At 52.3% G+C, this 17,506-nt stretch overlaps 1 protein-coding gene across 1 annotated transcript in view; it reads left to right on the top strand.

Moving 5' to 3' along the window:
- The window catches only part of dennd4b (DENN/MADD domain containing 4B), a 214,681-nt gene that overhangs the window by 161,228 nt on the left and 35,947 nt on the right, over positions 1 to 17,506 (top strand). The window contains exons 19-20 of the mRNA XM_083645668.1: positions 8,567 to 8,710; positions 16,923 to 17,120. Of these exons, the coding sequence (XP_083501794.1) occupies positions 8,567 to 8,710; positions 16,923 to 17,120 (342 nt within the window). The remainder of the gene's footprint in view (positions 1 to 8,566; positions 8,711 to 16,922; positions 17,121 to 17,506) is intronic.

The raw sequence follows: 17,506 nt of genomic DNA, 5'->3' as shown, positions 1-17,506 counted from the left end.
GGCAACGATACTACTTTCTTGCCACCGACAGCACCGCGTGCGCGAACTGCGCACCGGACACGTCGAGACTGTAGTACCTGACAAAAGTGTGATGAGAGGACCATGAGTCCTCCACCGACACACCGCGCAACAACGCAGAGGATGTCGCAACACCTCGCGTAGAAAGCGCCTTGATACCCTCCTGGGGAACCTTGCCCATGGCAGAGTATGCCAACGCGATCGCCTCCACTATCCAGTGTGATAAGCGATCCTTGGAAAGGGGTCCGCCCTGGGCCCTTTGCCCAAAGCAAACCAACAGCTGATCTGTAATGCATAAAGAACGCGTCCTGGCCACATAGGCCGAGAGCGCCCTTACGGGGCACAGCATGAGCAAACGTCTCTCCTCGCCCGTCTCTAACTGAACGGCGGGGGACAGAATGCTGATAAGTCTATGACCATAGACCTAAAGCTGACATTAATAATCTTAGGTTGGTAAGCCGGGTTAGGTCGCAACGTAACCCTGCGCCCATCATTACCACACAGGCCTGCTGCACCGAGAGGGCAATCAGGTCACCAACTCTCTTTCCTGACGACAAGGCCAGCAGCAGCGCGGTCTTTAAAGACAGACCCTTAGGAGTCCAAGGGCTCAAACGGATGACCCGTTAGCCCGTCCAGCACCGTAACCAGGTCCGATTTGGGGGAAAAAACGCACCGCGACGGCGGGCGCAGTTTACGCGCCCCTTTCATGAGGCGCAAGACCAAAGGGTACGCCCCCACGGGGCTCCCTTCAATTCCCCTATGGCACGCAGAATCGCGGCTACGTACAGCTTAAACGACTGCGGGGACTGACCCGCGTCAAGCAGGCTCTGAAGGAAACAGAGAACTGGTCGCACACTGCAGTTCACTGGATCCATGCCCTTACTTGCTGCATAGTGCATCCCACATTATCAGGCAAGCCCTGGGCTAGCAACTGGTCCGGTTCAGGAGCCAGACCGCTAGCTTCCACCTGCCTGGGGAGGGGTGGAACACCTCCCCCTCCGCCTGGGATAGGAGATCGGCCCGTACCGGCAATGCCCAGGGCGGATCTTGCGCCAGGGAGACCAGGTCCGCAAACCATGTCTGCCTGTGCCAAACAGACTAAAACGAGCCGGAGGCGCTGTTCCCTCACCCTGTCCAACACCTGACGGATCAGGGGGGGGTCGGGGGAAACGCATAGAGCCCCTCCCTCGGCCACGCGTGCGCTTTTAGCGCGTCATGACCTAACGGGGGCTGTCCTCCTGGATCGAGAACCACAGTGGGCAGTGTGTCGCGCGCCGCGATGCGAGAGATCGACGCAGGCGCGACCAACCCTGGCCCAAACCTGTTCCATCACCCGAGGGTGGAGGCACCACTCCGTATAACGGGGATTGCCTCGAGACAGCAGGCCGGTCGTAACTCCGCCGTCCCGGCAGATAGACCGCTGACACTGAAAGGAGACGGGGATACACCCACAGGTGAATCCCCGCTATGTTTCAGCGCCCCCGACCGCACACCGCCCTGTTTGTTCAGGTGGCCGATCGCTGCCCTATTGTCCGAGCGAATCAGCACATGGTGCCCATGTGTGAGCCGCTGGAAGTGTTACCTCCGCATGCCGGGGGGACTGCGGAGGCAACGTTCTCTTTCGAGTCTGGCCGCACGCGGACTTGTCCGGCAGTGCGGTCCCCAAGAGAGCTCCCAACCAACAATGGGCCCATGGCGCCATTGATGGTGGGCTTGTCCTGAGGCAGAGCCCGGCGAATCGCCTTCAGCTCTAGCACGTTTATGTGGCGAAGCTCCTGAGCCTCCCACTGGCCGTTCGCCGAAAAATGCCCGCAAATCGCACCCCCTCCCCAGAGGGAGGCGTCTGTGCGAATCAACCATCCTGAGCGGGACAGGGCCCCACCGAGTACCTCTCGAGAGGTAACAGGGGTCCGCCCATATAGCCAGCGCCCGCCAGGCCTGACCTGTCAGAGGAACCCTGCGATGACGGTCCCCGGCCGAGTCCAGGCGAAGCCTGAGAACCATATTTGGACCACGAGAGCATGTGTAGCCTCCCTAGCGGGAGCACATGCAGTGCTGAGGCCATCAGGCCCAACATCACTGTGCACTGATGCACTGACACCGAGGGCACAGACCTAACGTCCTTGGCTTGCTGTCCGAACCGTGCGAGCCTGTCGCTCTGGCGAAAGGCTCGCAGGAAGTATAGCTCGAGCCCCAGGAAGGTCGCCGCCTGCGCTGGGACGAGGCAACTCTTCTGCCAGTTCACAAAAACCCTAAGGTTTGCCGGTGATCGGTCACCACCTTGGTATGATCCGCGGCACAGACCCTCAAGTCGGCCGCTAAGAGAACGTCGTTGAGATATAGGAAGACGCGGATCCCCCTCGTGCGGAGGGGAGCCACGGCTGCCTCCACGCACACCGTGAGGGTTCGCGGGCTCAAAGACATGCCGAATGGCAAGCCACAGAACTCGTAAGCCTTCCCCAGGAAGGAGAACCTCAGGTATTTCCTGTGTCTCCTGACCATGTGGACATGGAAGACCGCACCTTCCAGATCCCTGGAAGTAAGAAATCCCCCTGTCTCAACTTGAACAGGCGGGGAAGAGAGCATTCGGGATGGGACTTCCTCAGCGTCTTGTTGAGACGCCGAAGGTCCAATTTTGGACGCATGGAGCCGTCCATGGCCTCCTCCTCCACGGCCAAATCGGGGGTCCCGTCGAACGTGGGTGGGCCAACTGTAGCGCGTATCCCCTCTGGAGGGTGCGCCGTAATGGGGACGGGGGAACATAGATGCTCCCAGGCATCGAGCCTGTTGGACAAGATGGTCTCTTGTGGCCAACGGAGCGGAACCCGTTCCACCACTCCGATCATACTCTCTCCCTCAATGTCCCCATAGGAGACAGTGAACGGTCATCAAAACAGAGAGCATATGAACTGAATCAAGTCTCTCTGCCCGCTTCGCGCTCAGAAAAGAGTATCACCGTCTCATCATCGTGGATAGCGAGACTGAACATTTTAGAAACACATTTCTCAAGTTAGAAACTATAGAAATGATCCCTGAAATATAGTCATGAGCATATTGCTGGGCACCGGGACCTTTCGATCCGGTGCCCTGATGGGGGGGCGGGACGTGAGAGGCTACGCCCCCCCGCCGCATGGACAGTTCCGTAGAAGCTGTGCATGCTGGGGGAGAACTTCTTACGCAAGCTCCGCCTACTGACGCGCTGTTGTATCGAAGTAACCCCCCCCCCTGCCGTGCGCCTTTCGCAGGCTGGGGGGACTGCGGAGGTAACGTTCTCTCTCGAGACGCACGTGGACTTGTCCGACAGTGCGGCCCCCAGGCGAGCTCCCGACCAGCAATGAGCCGTTGGTGCCATTGATGGTGGGCTGTCCTAGGAGCCTCTAGCCGAGGTCAGGCCGTAGCCATGGACCAAGGCGAGTCTTGATGCTGGGTATGAGACCCTGGGCGAGCTCCAGACCGAACTCGGGCCTTGGGCACCGAGGACGGTGGGTCTAAAGCTACAAGCCGCAGGCTGGAACTAAGCCCAGCCTTGGTGAGCCAACCGGTGGGCTTGACCTGGGCGCTGCCAACCGAGGCCAGGCCGTGGCCATGGACCAAGGTGCGCTGTGCCCCCAGCCGGGCTCCCTGCACTTGCAGGGGGCGCCCCAACGAGGGAGTGCGACCCATGGAGAGCTCCCAACCACCCCGGGCCTTGGGCACCAAGGGCGGTGGGCTTGTCCTTAGAGCTACAAGCCAAAGGCTGGCACTGAGCCCAGACCTTGGCGAGCTGTAAGCCCTGCTGGACGCGTAGCGCCAGCAAGGAGCAGTATGTCTATTGTAGCGGAGGTATCTCGCGCCCAATGTACTTAGCACACAGGTACTAACTGCACGGGTGCACGCCAGCTATCTGCAAAATGCTATCGTTCTGTGCTAAACAGTACTAATATTGCTATCTGCACCTATGCAAGGCAAGCTAGCTTTAACACTTCTTTGAGAGCGGACCTTGGTCAGCTCTAAAGAGCTTAGCTGCGGACAAGACCGAAGGTTCAAGGCGCCTGTGCCGCGTGCTCGTGCCCAAGGCCGAACACGCACTTAACGTGCCGATTCATACTCGGCCAAGTAGTTTTACACACGGCCCATCCCCTCCCTGACCTTCCCTGCTCAGTAGCAAGAGGAAGCAGGAAGCTAACCACTAATAGCAAGCTCCCGCAGGGCGCACCCTATTAGCGGGAGTACTGCTTAAGCAAGCTAGCAAGAAGCACAGGCTAGACAGTAAGCAACCCTGAGGCTAGCGAACGTGCGCGTGCAATGGTAACGTAAGCGGCAATAGCCCATCCCGAAGGGGGGGCACCAATACCCACAACCTGTTAACCCGAGAGAACAGACGTGGAAGCCACTAGCTAAGCTAGCATAAGCACTGAGAGACAAGCGTGCGCTAACACAAGCCTGCGCACAGGCCGGTGCAGCGCGTTTCTACCCTGTATCACGGGGAAGCAAGCGTGACCGCAAGCAAAGGCCAGCGGCCCGCGAAGCTAGTCAATCTCAGAAGAAACTCCTCAGCGGGAGTTGCAATCTAGTAGATGCTAATTGCACGAGGCAAGCAACACTTAGCAGACAAGCAAGCTGGCTAAGATGGCGTAAGTACTGAGAGAAGCGGCCCACACAAGGTGCGGGGCGAGCTCACCTAGCTAGCGAATCGCCCAGCTAAAATCTCAGACGCCAGTAAAAGCTACACTACATTTATGTAGGTTTCAAATTAATTGTGCCGGTCGTAACCGGCCAGTAGCCTCACAGCTAATACAGCACCTAGCTGTTCCCCCCTCTCTCTGCTAACAGGAAAACGGGGTTACACATCGCTAGATACTGGCTGCACGGGAGCAAGCAGCTAACTAGCTATTTCACTGAAGAGCATGGCTACTAGCTACTACTCTCGCTTAAGGCGCGCCCTACACAGAGGTAGCTGGCGCGAAGTACTTAGCACACAGACACTAACTGCACGTGTGCACGTTAGCTATCTGCCACAATAACCGGGTGTGTTACCCTGTCTGGGGACGCAGCCAGATATGGAGTGCTACAAGGTAGTCCAAGCTAGCTGCACTGAGCAAACTAGCTAACTATCTAACGCGCGCGCTCTAAAGCCGGCGTTCCTAAAGTACCTAGCAACAGAAACAACCGCACGGATGCAGCTAGCTACTGTGACAACTGTGCTATTTAGCTTGTTGTTCTAGTGCTAACGGTACAAGCTATTCTGCATGTATGCAAACCTAGCTAGAGTTATGAGTGCAGACCTGAGTCATGCGCTCGAGCCTAACAACGTTACCCCGTTCCCGGGGAAACGTTTCACATCAACTGCACGGCGGCAGCTGACAACAGTTAACTAAGGAAGATACTCTTAGCTTTTTAGATGACTTGTTCCGACGCCGCAGGTGAAGGGTACAGGGTCGGGTCTCCGAAGCCTGCTTTATCCCGTCCACGCGACCCTCTTGAGGTGGGCACGTCAGCCGGAACGAGCCTAGTATCTAAAGCTATATAATATAACTCCTCGATAACCGCGGAGCTTTCACAAAACACGTCTTCACAGCGGGTGGAAGAAAGCGGAAGTGATTATTCCCTGGACTGGCAGGACGTGACGTAGTCACGTGGATCCGTGTCAGTCCCAGGGGGTACCACGCCACCTACGGGTGGGTGGTCAGGTTTTAATGAAAAGTAATTTTGGAGCAAAATAACAGTCTTCCATAGGGCTGCGTTGCAGCGTTTAAGGCACTAGTGAGAGCTTGAGTTCGAAACAAAGTAAAACTACAACGTGACAAAGGGACAGTAGAAATCAGTGATGAGGAGGACGACGAAGAGGCACGGTAGGCTAGTTAGCTTAAAGCAGCTACAGGGAACTTTTAACTCGTCCGTCACATGTTACGTCCATCTGAAACGTGTTGAGCGGATGAAGCAGTGACTTTAAGACAGTTGGTGTTCAGGAAACACAGTTTTTGTTCTGGGCCAACAGTACTGCTTTTGTCCACAGACGGCGCTGAAGTTGCAGAAGTCTACAAAGCCTTCACAAACTGAAAGTTCCCGCAGCTGTAGCAGTCATTATGAAAGTCCTTGAGCTTGACTCGTCTGTAAATATCTGTCCAGCATCACACTCGATTGCCATCAATTCGCTTACCGAGCAAAAAGAAATGTGGAAGATGCAGTGTCCCTATGTTTGCACTCTATTCTTCAACACCTGCAATCTGGATCCACATTATGCCCGTGTTCTCTTTGTTGATTTCAGTTCTGCATTTAACAAAATCGTTCCTGTAAAGCTGATCACACTTTACAGGAGCTGGGTGTTAAATTGATCTATAACTTTCTATGTGACAGAAAACAAGTTGTCAAAATTTGTAATCATGTCTCGCTGTCCAGGCCCCAGAACACTGGCGCCCGCCAGGGTTGTGTCTTATCTCCTCTACTGTACTCTTTATACACACATTTCTGTCAATCACACACACCCATTTGCAGATGACACCTCTGTGGTGGGTCTTATTACCAACAATGATGAATCTGGCTACCGTAGAGGAGCTGGTGAGATGTGTGAGAGCAACAACCTGATACTTAACATCTCAAAAACCAAAGAGCTGGTTGTTGATTTTAGGAAGAGCCTCCTTCCCCTCTTTCCATCAATGGAGAAGTGGTCGAGAGGGTCACCTCCTTCCGATTCCACGGGACCACCATCCATGAATCCCTATCATGGGATCTCAACACCAGTCTCATGATCAGCAAATCCCATCAGCGACTCTACTTCCTGCGGCAGCTCAAAAAGTTCAGGGTCAGTCAAGCAGCCATGACCCACTTCTACAGGTCTGCTATTGAGAGTGTGCTCACCTCGCCATGCTTGTCTGGTTTGGTCACAACCACTCAGGACAAGACTTGGCTGGAAAGAGTAGTATGCCGAGCATCTCAAATCATCGGCTGTAGTCTCTCCTCACTGTCATCACTTTATTCCACAAGAATAATCAGGAAGGCTAATAAAATCATGGCAGACCGTTCTCATCCGTCTCATCACTACCTCTTTAACTTCCTCCCATCAGGCAGCAGATACAGGAGTATTAACTCATTGAGTGCCAATGACGACAATCGTCGTCAATTCAAATACTAACGTAGAGTGCCAATGACGACGATTGTCGTCAATTGCGTTTTTTGACGGTGGGACGTGGATCAAAGCCTGATCCATCTCCTGTGAAAGTATGGTGGATGTTGAATGTGTAAAAGCTATTTTACAGACCCATTAGGTGGCGACAGTGCTCTCCAGATTAGAGAAAGTTGAGGAAAAAACAGAGAAGAAGTCATGGGGAAACGGAAATCGCATCGGTATGCATCGATATGCATGAAGCATAACGTTAGCTGTGCCTGCAGCAGCCAATCTGCTGCCACAATTGAGCCCCTCCGTGTCCGCTGCGATAGCCCATCCGCATGATTAGTTGTGGAGTTGTTATTATTCTCAACTGGAAGCGATGGGAGCTGGTGACAAATACACGCGGAACGCTGTAAAAAAGCTGGATGTAGCGCACTTTTCAGTGCAGAGCAAAGGCAGCAGAGAGCCACCAGAGACACACCCACGGAGGTGGGGTTTGCAGTTGAGCGGGGTGGGGCACGCAGGGCAGCATACAACACCGACCCAGACAGACCCAGACAGCAGGACAGGATTGGCAAACACAAGCTAGAATATCTGATGCCCACCAGCAGTAAATCAAGACCAGCAAGAAGCTGCAACCAGCAGCGCACGCAGGGGCCAGCGCTGCTGGTTGCAGCTAAAAAATATTATTTTGCCAAACAAAATTCCTTTGTTTTCACTGTTTTATTGAAGGAAATTATTTTTGGGGTGTCACTACATCAGAAAATATTAGCTTCAGAGTCAGTCATGTGCTTGAAATGCTTAATTTCACAAAAGGCTAATTATCTCAGCTTCTAATTAGAAACGTCTCTTTTTGGTGAAATCAACCTATCTTCTCCGGCTCATAACTAAAGAACGGAAAATGATATCAATAAACTTTTTTTTGCTGATGATAGAAGAGAGTCTCATCGTTCTTTGGGCGTGTTCGGTGTTTACATAGTAATATCACACAATATTCTGTGGGCCTCGAGAAATCACTGAAAACGCTCTGAAACTCTGGCACTGGGAGCGTCCATTCTCCAAAAGTGGCTGGCACTCAATGAGTTAAGAGCAGAACATCTCGCTTCAGAGATAGCACCTACCTCCAAGCCATAAGGCATCTGAATTTGCACTGAATCATTATTATGTATGACCTATAGCACTTTAAACTGCACTTCTGCTGAATATGATGCTGCTGGGTACTGTTCCTGAATTCTCTTTTTTGTGTTTAATGTGTATTGTTTGTATATGGTGTGGCTGCACTGTCTTTGTCTGAGAGTGAACCAAGACAAATTCCTATCAACTATGTTATATAAATTAATGTAATCTTTAATTAAAGACCTCATTAGCATAACTGGTTACTTACTGTATGTTTAATATATTGTGGATTATGACAGGATATTTGTTTGTTTTTTGCTCTTACAAAGACGTGACGATGGACAGTCTTCAGATGCCCCGCCCTCAATCCGCTCTGATTCGTCAGTCCAGCTGGAGCGGGTTGAGTGAGAGCTCCAGCCACGAATCCCTGACCGGCCTGCTCGTGAAGAGTAACAGTCTGAACAGCATGAAGGCCTCCACTGACAGTCAGTGACTAACTTCTCCTCATAACACCTTTTATCCTGTTGAAACCATTCAACAGATATTTAGTTTTATATAAGATATTAAATTGATACTGGACTTTTGATTTGTTCTGACTTGACTTATATTCTACATTCAGACTTGGGACTTGATTTGAGACTTGTGCTTGAGACTTGAGACTGAAAAGTTGACTTGGTCACACCTCTGCTTTCAACCCTTACAGATGTATCGTTCAATATTGCTCAGCAAATAACGGCCGTTGGTATGCACAGTTGCATTGACTGCATATATATATATATATATATATATATATATATATATATATATATATATATATATATATATATATACTGTATATATATATATACTGTATATATATACCGTAAAACTGCCAATAAGGGCCCGGGCGTTTATTATGCTAAATCGGTTAAAGGAGACCAGGCGGCAATTGGAGTCAGGCGGTTATTTCTTTATTGTACGAAATTGACCCAGGCGATTATTAGTTTTTGCACAGAATTTCAGGTCAGCAAAAAACAGAAAGTATCAAATTGCTTATTTAAACCAGTGAGATAGTACTTAGTACACACAAGGTAGGTACAGTACAGGCAGTTTTGATTTTTGAACATGCCTAGTATTGTACTGCCTAGTATTGCCTTCATCACCATCATCATCATCCAACTACCAGTACGTTACAGTATCAGTTCATTGCTCTCCTCTGCCAAACAGCCATACTGTATTAATCCAGGGAATAGCAGACTTACCAAATACGTAGACGCCAAGACAAGTTTCCAATACATGTCCGAATAAAATATAAAACTGTCTGACGGGGAGAAAGAGCATGACTGACTTCCGCCTGACTTCCTCCAAAACACACGTCATTACCGTAAGTGACTGAATTCAGTCAACACAAAAACATACCGTAGGCCTAATGAGGGAGAAAAAACATTTATTCTAATAACCGCTGTTAATGGAAGACCGGCGCTTATGTGCAAAATTGAGTTTGACCCCCTGCGGTTATTGGAGACTCGGCGGCAATTGGGGAGAGGGCCCCTATTAGAAGTTCTATTTCATCCCTGCTGACCGCCAGAGGCGGTGCTTAAGCACTGAATATTCCCCTTCGCGCATGCGCAGTTCGAGTATTGTATACCAACAATGTCACCTGTGACCCCCTGGATGACCGGACAGAGGTTATATCTTCCGGTGTCATCAGGGATCATTTCCTTTTCAACTTCTCGCGCGCAGAGTGCTTTTGAAAGCATTACGAGATACTTCATATTAAAAAGTACATTCCGTTGCTAGTAGTTCCGCGGCCGTTGTTGGTCGGAGCAGCGAACGTTCGCCCTCCAGGAGCTGCGACGGAAATATCTTCCTCGTATGAGAGGAGTTATTTTTTGTTCAGGTGGACGCTGCGGCGTTCTTTCGCCGGTAAGGCAGTGTTTTCCACTTCCCTCTCCGGACAAGGTGAGGTGATTTCATAATTGTTTGCAAAGCTGTATCTTCAACGATACCTACTGCTGCAGACTTGCCGGTGAGTGTTGCGTTGCGCAGCCTCCTCCCGGCATTACAAGTGTGGGGGTTGCGTTAGCGCTTCCCGGTTGTTATTGGTTATCGTTATTTTTATGTAACTTGAATAAACCTCTGTTGGGGAAGGCTGCGTGCGCACTCCCTCTTCCCAGCATATGGCCTCATTTTGTTCATTAACGTTATAGCTTCAGCGCTATGATGAGTGTTTTTTCGTTGTAAGAGTGGTAAAAAAAAAAAAAAAAAGAAGAAAAAGAAATAGCCTCTGCTGGTGTAGGCAGCGTACGCGCTGCCTCCCCCCAGTATATGGTCTCATTCTGTTCACTAACGTTATAGCGTCAGCGCTGTGAGTAGTGTTTTCATTTTGAATGAGTTAGATGTTGTTTTGTTTGGTGACTAACCACTACTAGTGACAGTAATATTAATTAATATATATATTAATTAATTACATTGTGTGTATATATATATACTGTGTAGGAGTAAACCTCTGCTGCCTGCTGGTATAGGCAGCGTACGCGCTCCCTCCCCCCAGCATACAGCATCTACAGTAGGGACCAGTTGCGTCCGCGCTCTGGGCTAACTGTGAAGGGTGTGCATTAGCCGGTGTGGCGGTGTTCCTAACTGGTGCCACCATGATGGATAATGCACATTATTGCACATCCTGTGAGGCTCCTCTGCAGCCAGAGGATGGCCATGATCTCTGCCCCGCGTGCCTTGGTCCTGTGCACCTGAGGGAGGCACTGTCGGACAATCCATGCATGAACTACAGCTACATGCCTAGGGCAATTAGGGCTGTCAGACTGGCAGAGCTGGAACACCCAATGGGCGAAGGTGACATCCCCCCATCGGGCCAAGTGTCTCCGCTCCAACGTAGGAGCTCTAAGCGTCTGGCTGAGGCCGCTGCGGTTGGACCCTCCAAGAAAAAGACGAAGTCTGACCGCAGTGGGCTGTCATCAAAGGTGGCTCAGCTGTCCGCTGAGCTGGCCCAGATGAGGTCCATGCTCATGGCTCACCAGCCTGGTGTCCTCTCAGAGGAGGCTGAGGTGCCCACTCCTCCAATGCCGGTGCTTGCCCCAGAGGAGGATACACTCTCCCTGGCAGCTTCTGCGACTCACTTTCGTGATTATGGGGAAGACTCATTGGATGGGGTCTCCCGGGCCTCAGGGCCAGGCTCCCATTCCTCCGCTCACAGTTTGCTGGCTGAGACGGAGGACCACCCCATGCGTACGGTCATGCGCAGGGCGCTAGATCACCTACGCATGGATATACCGCAGCAAGCGGAATCGGCTCCCGCAAGCGCCTTCTTCAGGTGCAGGCCAGCCTCCACTGCCTTTGAGGTCCCTCACTCAGTGGACTACATGAGGGAGTTGCAGGCCTGTTGGAGGGACACTGGAGCTTGCTCCCGTCTCTCTGCTGATGGTCGAACCCTGGCAGCCATGCACGACACGGCAAGAGTTGGCCTGGATCACATGCCAGCTATGGAGCCTGCCATCGCATCCCTCATTGTTTCCCCCGATGAGGCTCTGCGAAGGGATGCTAGGTGCCCCCGACCCCAGTGTCGGATGACTGACGACCTTCTCACAAGGGCTTATGGTGCGGGAGCTCGGGCCGGTCGTATAGGCAACTCCCTGTCACACCTCATGCTCGCCCTCTCTGCTTCACTACAGGAGGGCAATGTGAATGCTGACTCCGTGGCCTTCTGTGATGCGTCACTGGAGGCGTTCGGCCTTATGTCCAGGGAAATTGGACGGATGATGTCCGTCCTGGTCCAAACTCGTCGCCAAGTCTGGCTTTCACAGTCTAATTTGACTGAGGCGTCGAGGAGGACTCTCCGTAGCCTCCCAGTGGAGCCAGGAGAGATGTTCGGGTCAGCGGCACAGGAAGCGCTGGAATGAACCATCCAGGCTGGGCAGACCAGGCAGCAGCTGGCAGGTCTTCGCCGTATGCCTCCGCCCACCAGGCCCAGGGGCCCCTCGGCTGCTCCCCGAGGCCGCTTTCCACCACCAGCGCACAGCAGTAGCCGTCGTGAACCTCAGCAGTACACGCAGAGGCGGGGCCGTGACTTTCGGCCCTCCAATCGGCCTCGGGCCCCGGATCCTGTCCGTCCCCCCTTCAGGGCCCCTAGGGGCCGGGGGGGCGGACATTGAAGCCGCGGGGCCGGCTGTCGGATATTTTTTCCATCAGCAGCTCAGGTACTGGGCTGCTCATGCTTCAGACCCGTGGGTGGTTGCCACCTTAACCCACGGGTACAAGCTTCAATTCCGATGCCGGCCCCCAACATCCAGCCGGGTCAAAATTACCATCATAAACGACCCGGTGAAAGCCATAGCCTTAGACCAGGAGTTGGCTGCCCTCCTGGCCAAGGGCGCCATCAAGGCTGTAGACCCTCTGTCGCACCCCAGGGGGTTCTACTCGACATACTTCCTCGTGCCGAAAAAGACTGGCGGGTTTCGTCCAGTCTTGGACCTGAGGGGACTCAACAAGTTCATGAAGGTCATGCCCTTCCATATGTTGACCACGGCAGACGTTCTGCGAACTGTAGCCCGTGGAGAGTGGTTCACATCCATAGACCTGAAAGACGCTTATTTTCATGTCCCCATTGCCCATCAACACCGGCAGTTTCTGCGCTTTGCCTATCGAGGCCACCACTGGCAGTTCAGGGTGCTGCCATTCGGGCTCTCTCTCTCCCCACTGGTGTTCACGAGATGTGTGGCAGCGGCGCTTGCACCTCTGCAGTCTCAGGGCATGAAGGTCCTTCCGTACCTAGACGACTGGCTGGTCTGCGCACCATCCCGAGCTCAAGTGGCCCAAGATACAGGGTGCCTCCTGTCCCACGTGTCCCACCTAGGACTCAAGGTAAATATGGAAAAGAGTTGTCTAGAACCATCTCAAACCACAACCTTCATTGGGTTAGCATTAAACACTGTCACTATGACAGCCTGTCCGTCCCCACACCGTGTGGACGACATCCTACGCCTTCTTCCCTTGTTCCAAAGGGGAAGACTGTTGCCCTATGTCACGTTTCTTCGGCTCTTGGGCAAACTGACATCCATCGCAGCTGCTGTTCCGCTGGGCTTGCTGTCGCTGCGCCCCCTGCAGAGGTGGCTGAACGGCTTCCGCTTGGACGCCAAGCGGCACAGACACAGAAAGGTCAGAGTGGCACAGCAGTGTCTCCTCGCCCTAGCCCCGTGGAGGGACGTGGCCTATATGGCAAGGGGGGTCCCTATGGGCTCCATCCCGTCCCGCAGGGAGACTGTCACCACAGATGCCTGCCCCGCAGGATGGGGTGCAGTGTGGCAGAGCAGGACGGCTCGCGGGCAGTGGTCTGGGGAAGACCGCGCCGGACACATCAATGTGCTGGAGCTGCGAGCAGTGCACCTAGCTCTCAAGAACTTCCTGCCATACCTGAGAGGCAGGCATGTCCTCATTCGGTCAGAAAACACCTCGACCGTCTATCATATAAACCATCAGGGTGGAACCAAGTCTGCACGGCTGCTGCAAGTGTCAAGGGACCTCCTGACATGGGCGGCCCCCCGCCTGATCAGCCTACGGGCAATATATCTACCGGGAGAGCAGAACCACTTGGCAGACTTCCTCTCCCGTCAAAAGCCTCCATCGGGGGAGTGGTGCCTCAACCCAGAGGTGGTGCACACAGTCTGGAGCCGCTTCGGCAGAGCAGAGGTGGACCTCTTCGCCTCAGAGGTGTCGACTCACTGCCCTCTATGGTTCTCCTTAGCGGAGACAACCAGCCCTCTGGGCCAGGATGCACTGGCTCATCCTTGGCCAGAGGGTCTTCTATATGCCTTCCCACCGCTTCCTCTGATTCGGCTAGTACTTCAGAGAGTTCTTCAGGAGGGGCACAGGATTCTGTTGGTGGCCCCCTTCTGGCCAGGGAGGACATGGTTCCCTCTGCTGCACAGACTCTGTCGCAGCGCTCCATGGCGCCTCCCCGACAGGAGAGATCTTCTGTCCCAACTGGAAGGTCAGATCTGGCATCCCAATCCCCAACGCCTGCAGCTGTGCGTTTGGCTGCTGGAGGGCCCGAACCACTACTCAGCAGCTGTGTAGACCCTGTCAGGCATACTATAATGAATGCAAGGGCGCCATCCACTCGTCTGCAGTACGACAACAGATGGAAGCTATTTTACAACTGGTGTATGGGTCGGAGCGAGGACCCAGTACATTGTTCTGTGCCTACTGTCCTTGAGTTCCTGCAGTCCCTCCTGGACAAAGGCCGGTCTCCTGCTACTCTGAAGGTGTACGTAGCGGCAATATCGTGTCGACATGCCAGAGTCGACAATGGCACAGTGGGGAGCCACAGTCTGGTGTCCCTCTTCCTGAAGGGGGCTCAGAGGTTGCATCCTCCAAGAGCCCCGAGAATCCCAGCATGGGATCTTCCCCTGGTGCTGGAAGCTCTATGCAGGCCTCCCTTTGAGCCCTTGGCACAGGCGGAGCTAAAGTGGGTGTCATGCAAGACTGCATTCCTCCTGGCCATTACCTCAGCAAAGCGGGTCAGTGAGCTGCACGCCCTGTCTGTCAGTGTCTCATGTCTGAGGTGGAACTCAGATGGCTCGGGGGTCACTCTGTGGCCAAACACAGCATTCCTCCCTAAGGTGCTGTCGCACTCACACCTCAACCAGCCAATACGGCTTGCACGATTTGACCCCCCACCAGGAGAGAGGGGGGACAAGCGGGAACTGCTGTGCCCAGTGCGGGCCCTAAGAGCCTATATTACAGCTACCATGTGCATTCGACAGTCAGAACAGCTCTTCCTCTGTTATGGTGGCCCTAACAAAGGTTGCGCTCTCTCCAAACAGCGTCTGTCCCACTGGATTGTGGACGCTATCAGCTATGCCTATGGGGCGAGTAACCGCCTCCTGCCAACCGGCGTGAGGGGCCATTCTACCAGGAGTGTCTCCACATCATGGGCTGCCCTGAGAGGGGTATCCCTGGGGGACATATGTGCTGCTGCCTCATGGGCGTCACCAGACACTTTCTCCAGGTTCTACCGGGTGAATGTTGCCACTCCCCATCCACTGGGAGTGGTCCTGGTGCCAGAATCCTCTGATTCTACTCATTGAGGTGGGTACTCAGGATTCCTCGTGACTTTGCTGGTATAAGTCATTCAGTGCTTAAGCACCGCCTCTGGCGGTCAGCAGGGATGAAATAGAACGAAAGTTACGTATGTAACTACGGTTCTATGAATCCCGAATGACCGCCAGAGCGCTCTGTCACTCAGAATCCTCGTGTGCTCGCGAGAAGTTTCTGTAGGAAATGATCCCTGATGACACCGGAAGATATAACCTCTGTCCGGTCATCCAGGGGGTCACAGGTGACATTGTTGGTATACAATACTCGAACTGCGCATGCGCGAAGGGGAATATTCAGTGCTTAAGCACCGCCTCTGGCGGTCATTCGGGATTCATAGAACCGTAGTTACATACGTAACTTTCGTTTTACGGTATACGGTATATATATATATTTATAAAACGGCTCTCTCAAATCAAGCAATCTGATTGGTTCACAGCCATTGTATAATTCCAGTAACCGAGTTCAATAACCCATGGCCATGGGTTATTGGTTGCCATGGCAACTCTCTTACTAAAAGGCAGCCCTGCGCTCGAGCTCCGTGTTGGGCTTTCCAGAAAGCTCTCAGCTTCTCAGCAAGCGCCAGGATTGGCCAATGTCAACTTCAGTCTCCAGAACGATCCAATCAAATCACCCGCACGTCTATCTTCTTGCTAGAGGTCCCGCCTTACAGTAGTGTCAAAACAAAAAGCTACTCGCTTGCAGCCAGACGCATGATGGCGCAACTCTCTTAGGCTTTGGTTACCTCAAAAACAAAATGGCGGAGACAGTTTTCAGATCCTTGTGAATCGATCTTCGCTTATAACTTTACTAATACTTCGCAGAAAATGATGTTTTGTACAAGAATAGACGCGGGCTAATGTCTTAACCCCTCTCTCGCGCGCCCTCACTCTTAACCCCGCATTTCTAAATAAGACGTAACGTTACTTGGTGTCGGCATACTGCTCTGGTGTCGGCCTTTGCAAAAAGCTCTCAGCAAGCGCCAGGATTGGCCAATGTCGACTTCAGTCTCCAGAACGATCCAATCAAATCACCCGCACGTCTATCTTCTTGCTAGAGGTCCCGCCTTACAGTAGTGTTTCAACTGACTCTATCAGAATAAAATGCCAGTCGGACTTATAGTATTATTATTATTATATTATTATACTTGGAAACCGTTTTATAAAAGCAATATAGCACTCGAGCAGCGTGTGTTGTGGAATATATCCCGCTGATAAGCTGTTATCCCACGAGGCCGCCGAAAAATATGATTGACCTGTGAATTAATCGGACGATAAAAATGTTCCCGGTGTGTAAGGACCTTAATTCTGAGGAGAGTAGGCAACAGACATATTATGGTCAATCTGTCCTTTCATTGCCCCATACCAAAATGCTTCTACAATTTCACTCATACTTCAACTTAGACTCAGCCTTACTTAGTTAACTTAACTTAACTTAGTACTTAGTCACTGACTGACCCAAGGGTGGAGCTACATCACTAATGGGGCACGACATCGTTACTGTTTGCTTGTGTTTATTCTGACTTATTTCCCGTTTGTCCTCCTCTTCCCCCCTCAGAGGTGAAGCTGTCCAAGAAGGCCGTCCTCCATAACACAGGGACCAATGGCTGCAGCGACGCCTGGTCCCGGAAACCCCCTCTGGGCCCCCGGGATACCTGCACTCCCCCTCCGGCGCCCCCCGGTGGCGTCTTGGTACGACGGAGTGAGGTCTGCCTCTCCACCTTCTACAAAGACTGTGCAGAGACGGCTGACTCAGACCCAGACTGCAGCTGCCAGCCTGCGGACAGAGACAGCCGGTCGGTCCTAAATCTGTATCAAATATTAAACCGGTTCTTTAAACTCATCGTTTCTGACATGCTGTTCGTGTATAATGATGAGCTTTACTTTAATGTTTTATATTTTTTAATTGCTTTCATTGCTTTTACTCTCCAGCTAGCTGTTTTGAGTGTTATATATACGGTACTGTACATATAAAATAGGCTAAATTTACAGACTAATTTATTCATCTGATATTTTTAGGATCTCATCACATCACCAGTACCTTACTACAGATCCGGAGAGTGGCCATTGGGAGAGAAAAAAAATGATATTGAGTCCACGATTTACTGTTTAATGTTACGTAAACGTTTACGATTAACGTTTTACTCCATTCCTGCACACGAGAAAAGGTACCTTTGGTACCATTGTAGATCGACCT

Source organism: Poromitra crassiceps (genome assembly GCF_964638095.1).
Source record: "Poromitra crassiceps genome assembly, chromosome: 1".
Lineage (NCBI taxonomy): Eukaryota > Metazoa > Chordata > Actinopteri > Beryciformes > Melamphaidae > Poromitra > Poromitra crassiceps.
The sequence above is the reverse complement of the archived record's forward strand: the minus strand, read 5'-3'. Positions and strand labels throughout refer to the sequence as shown.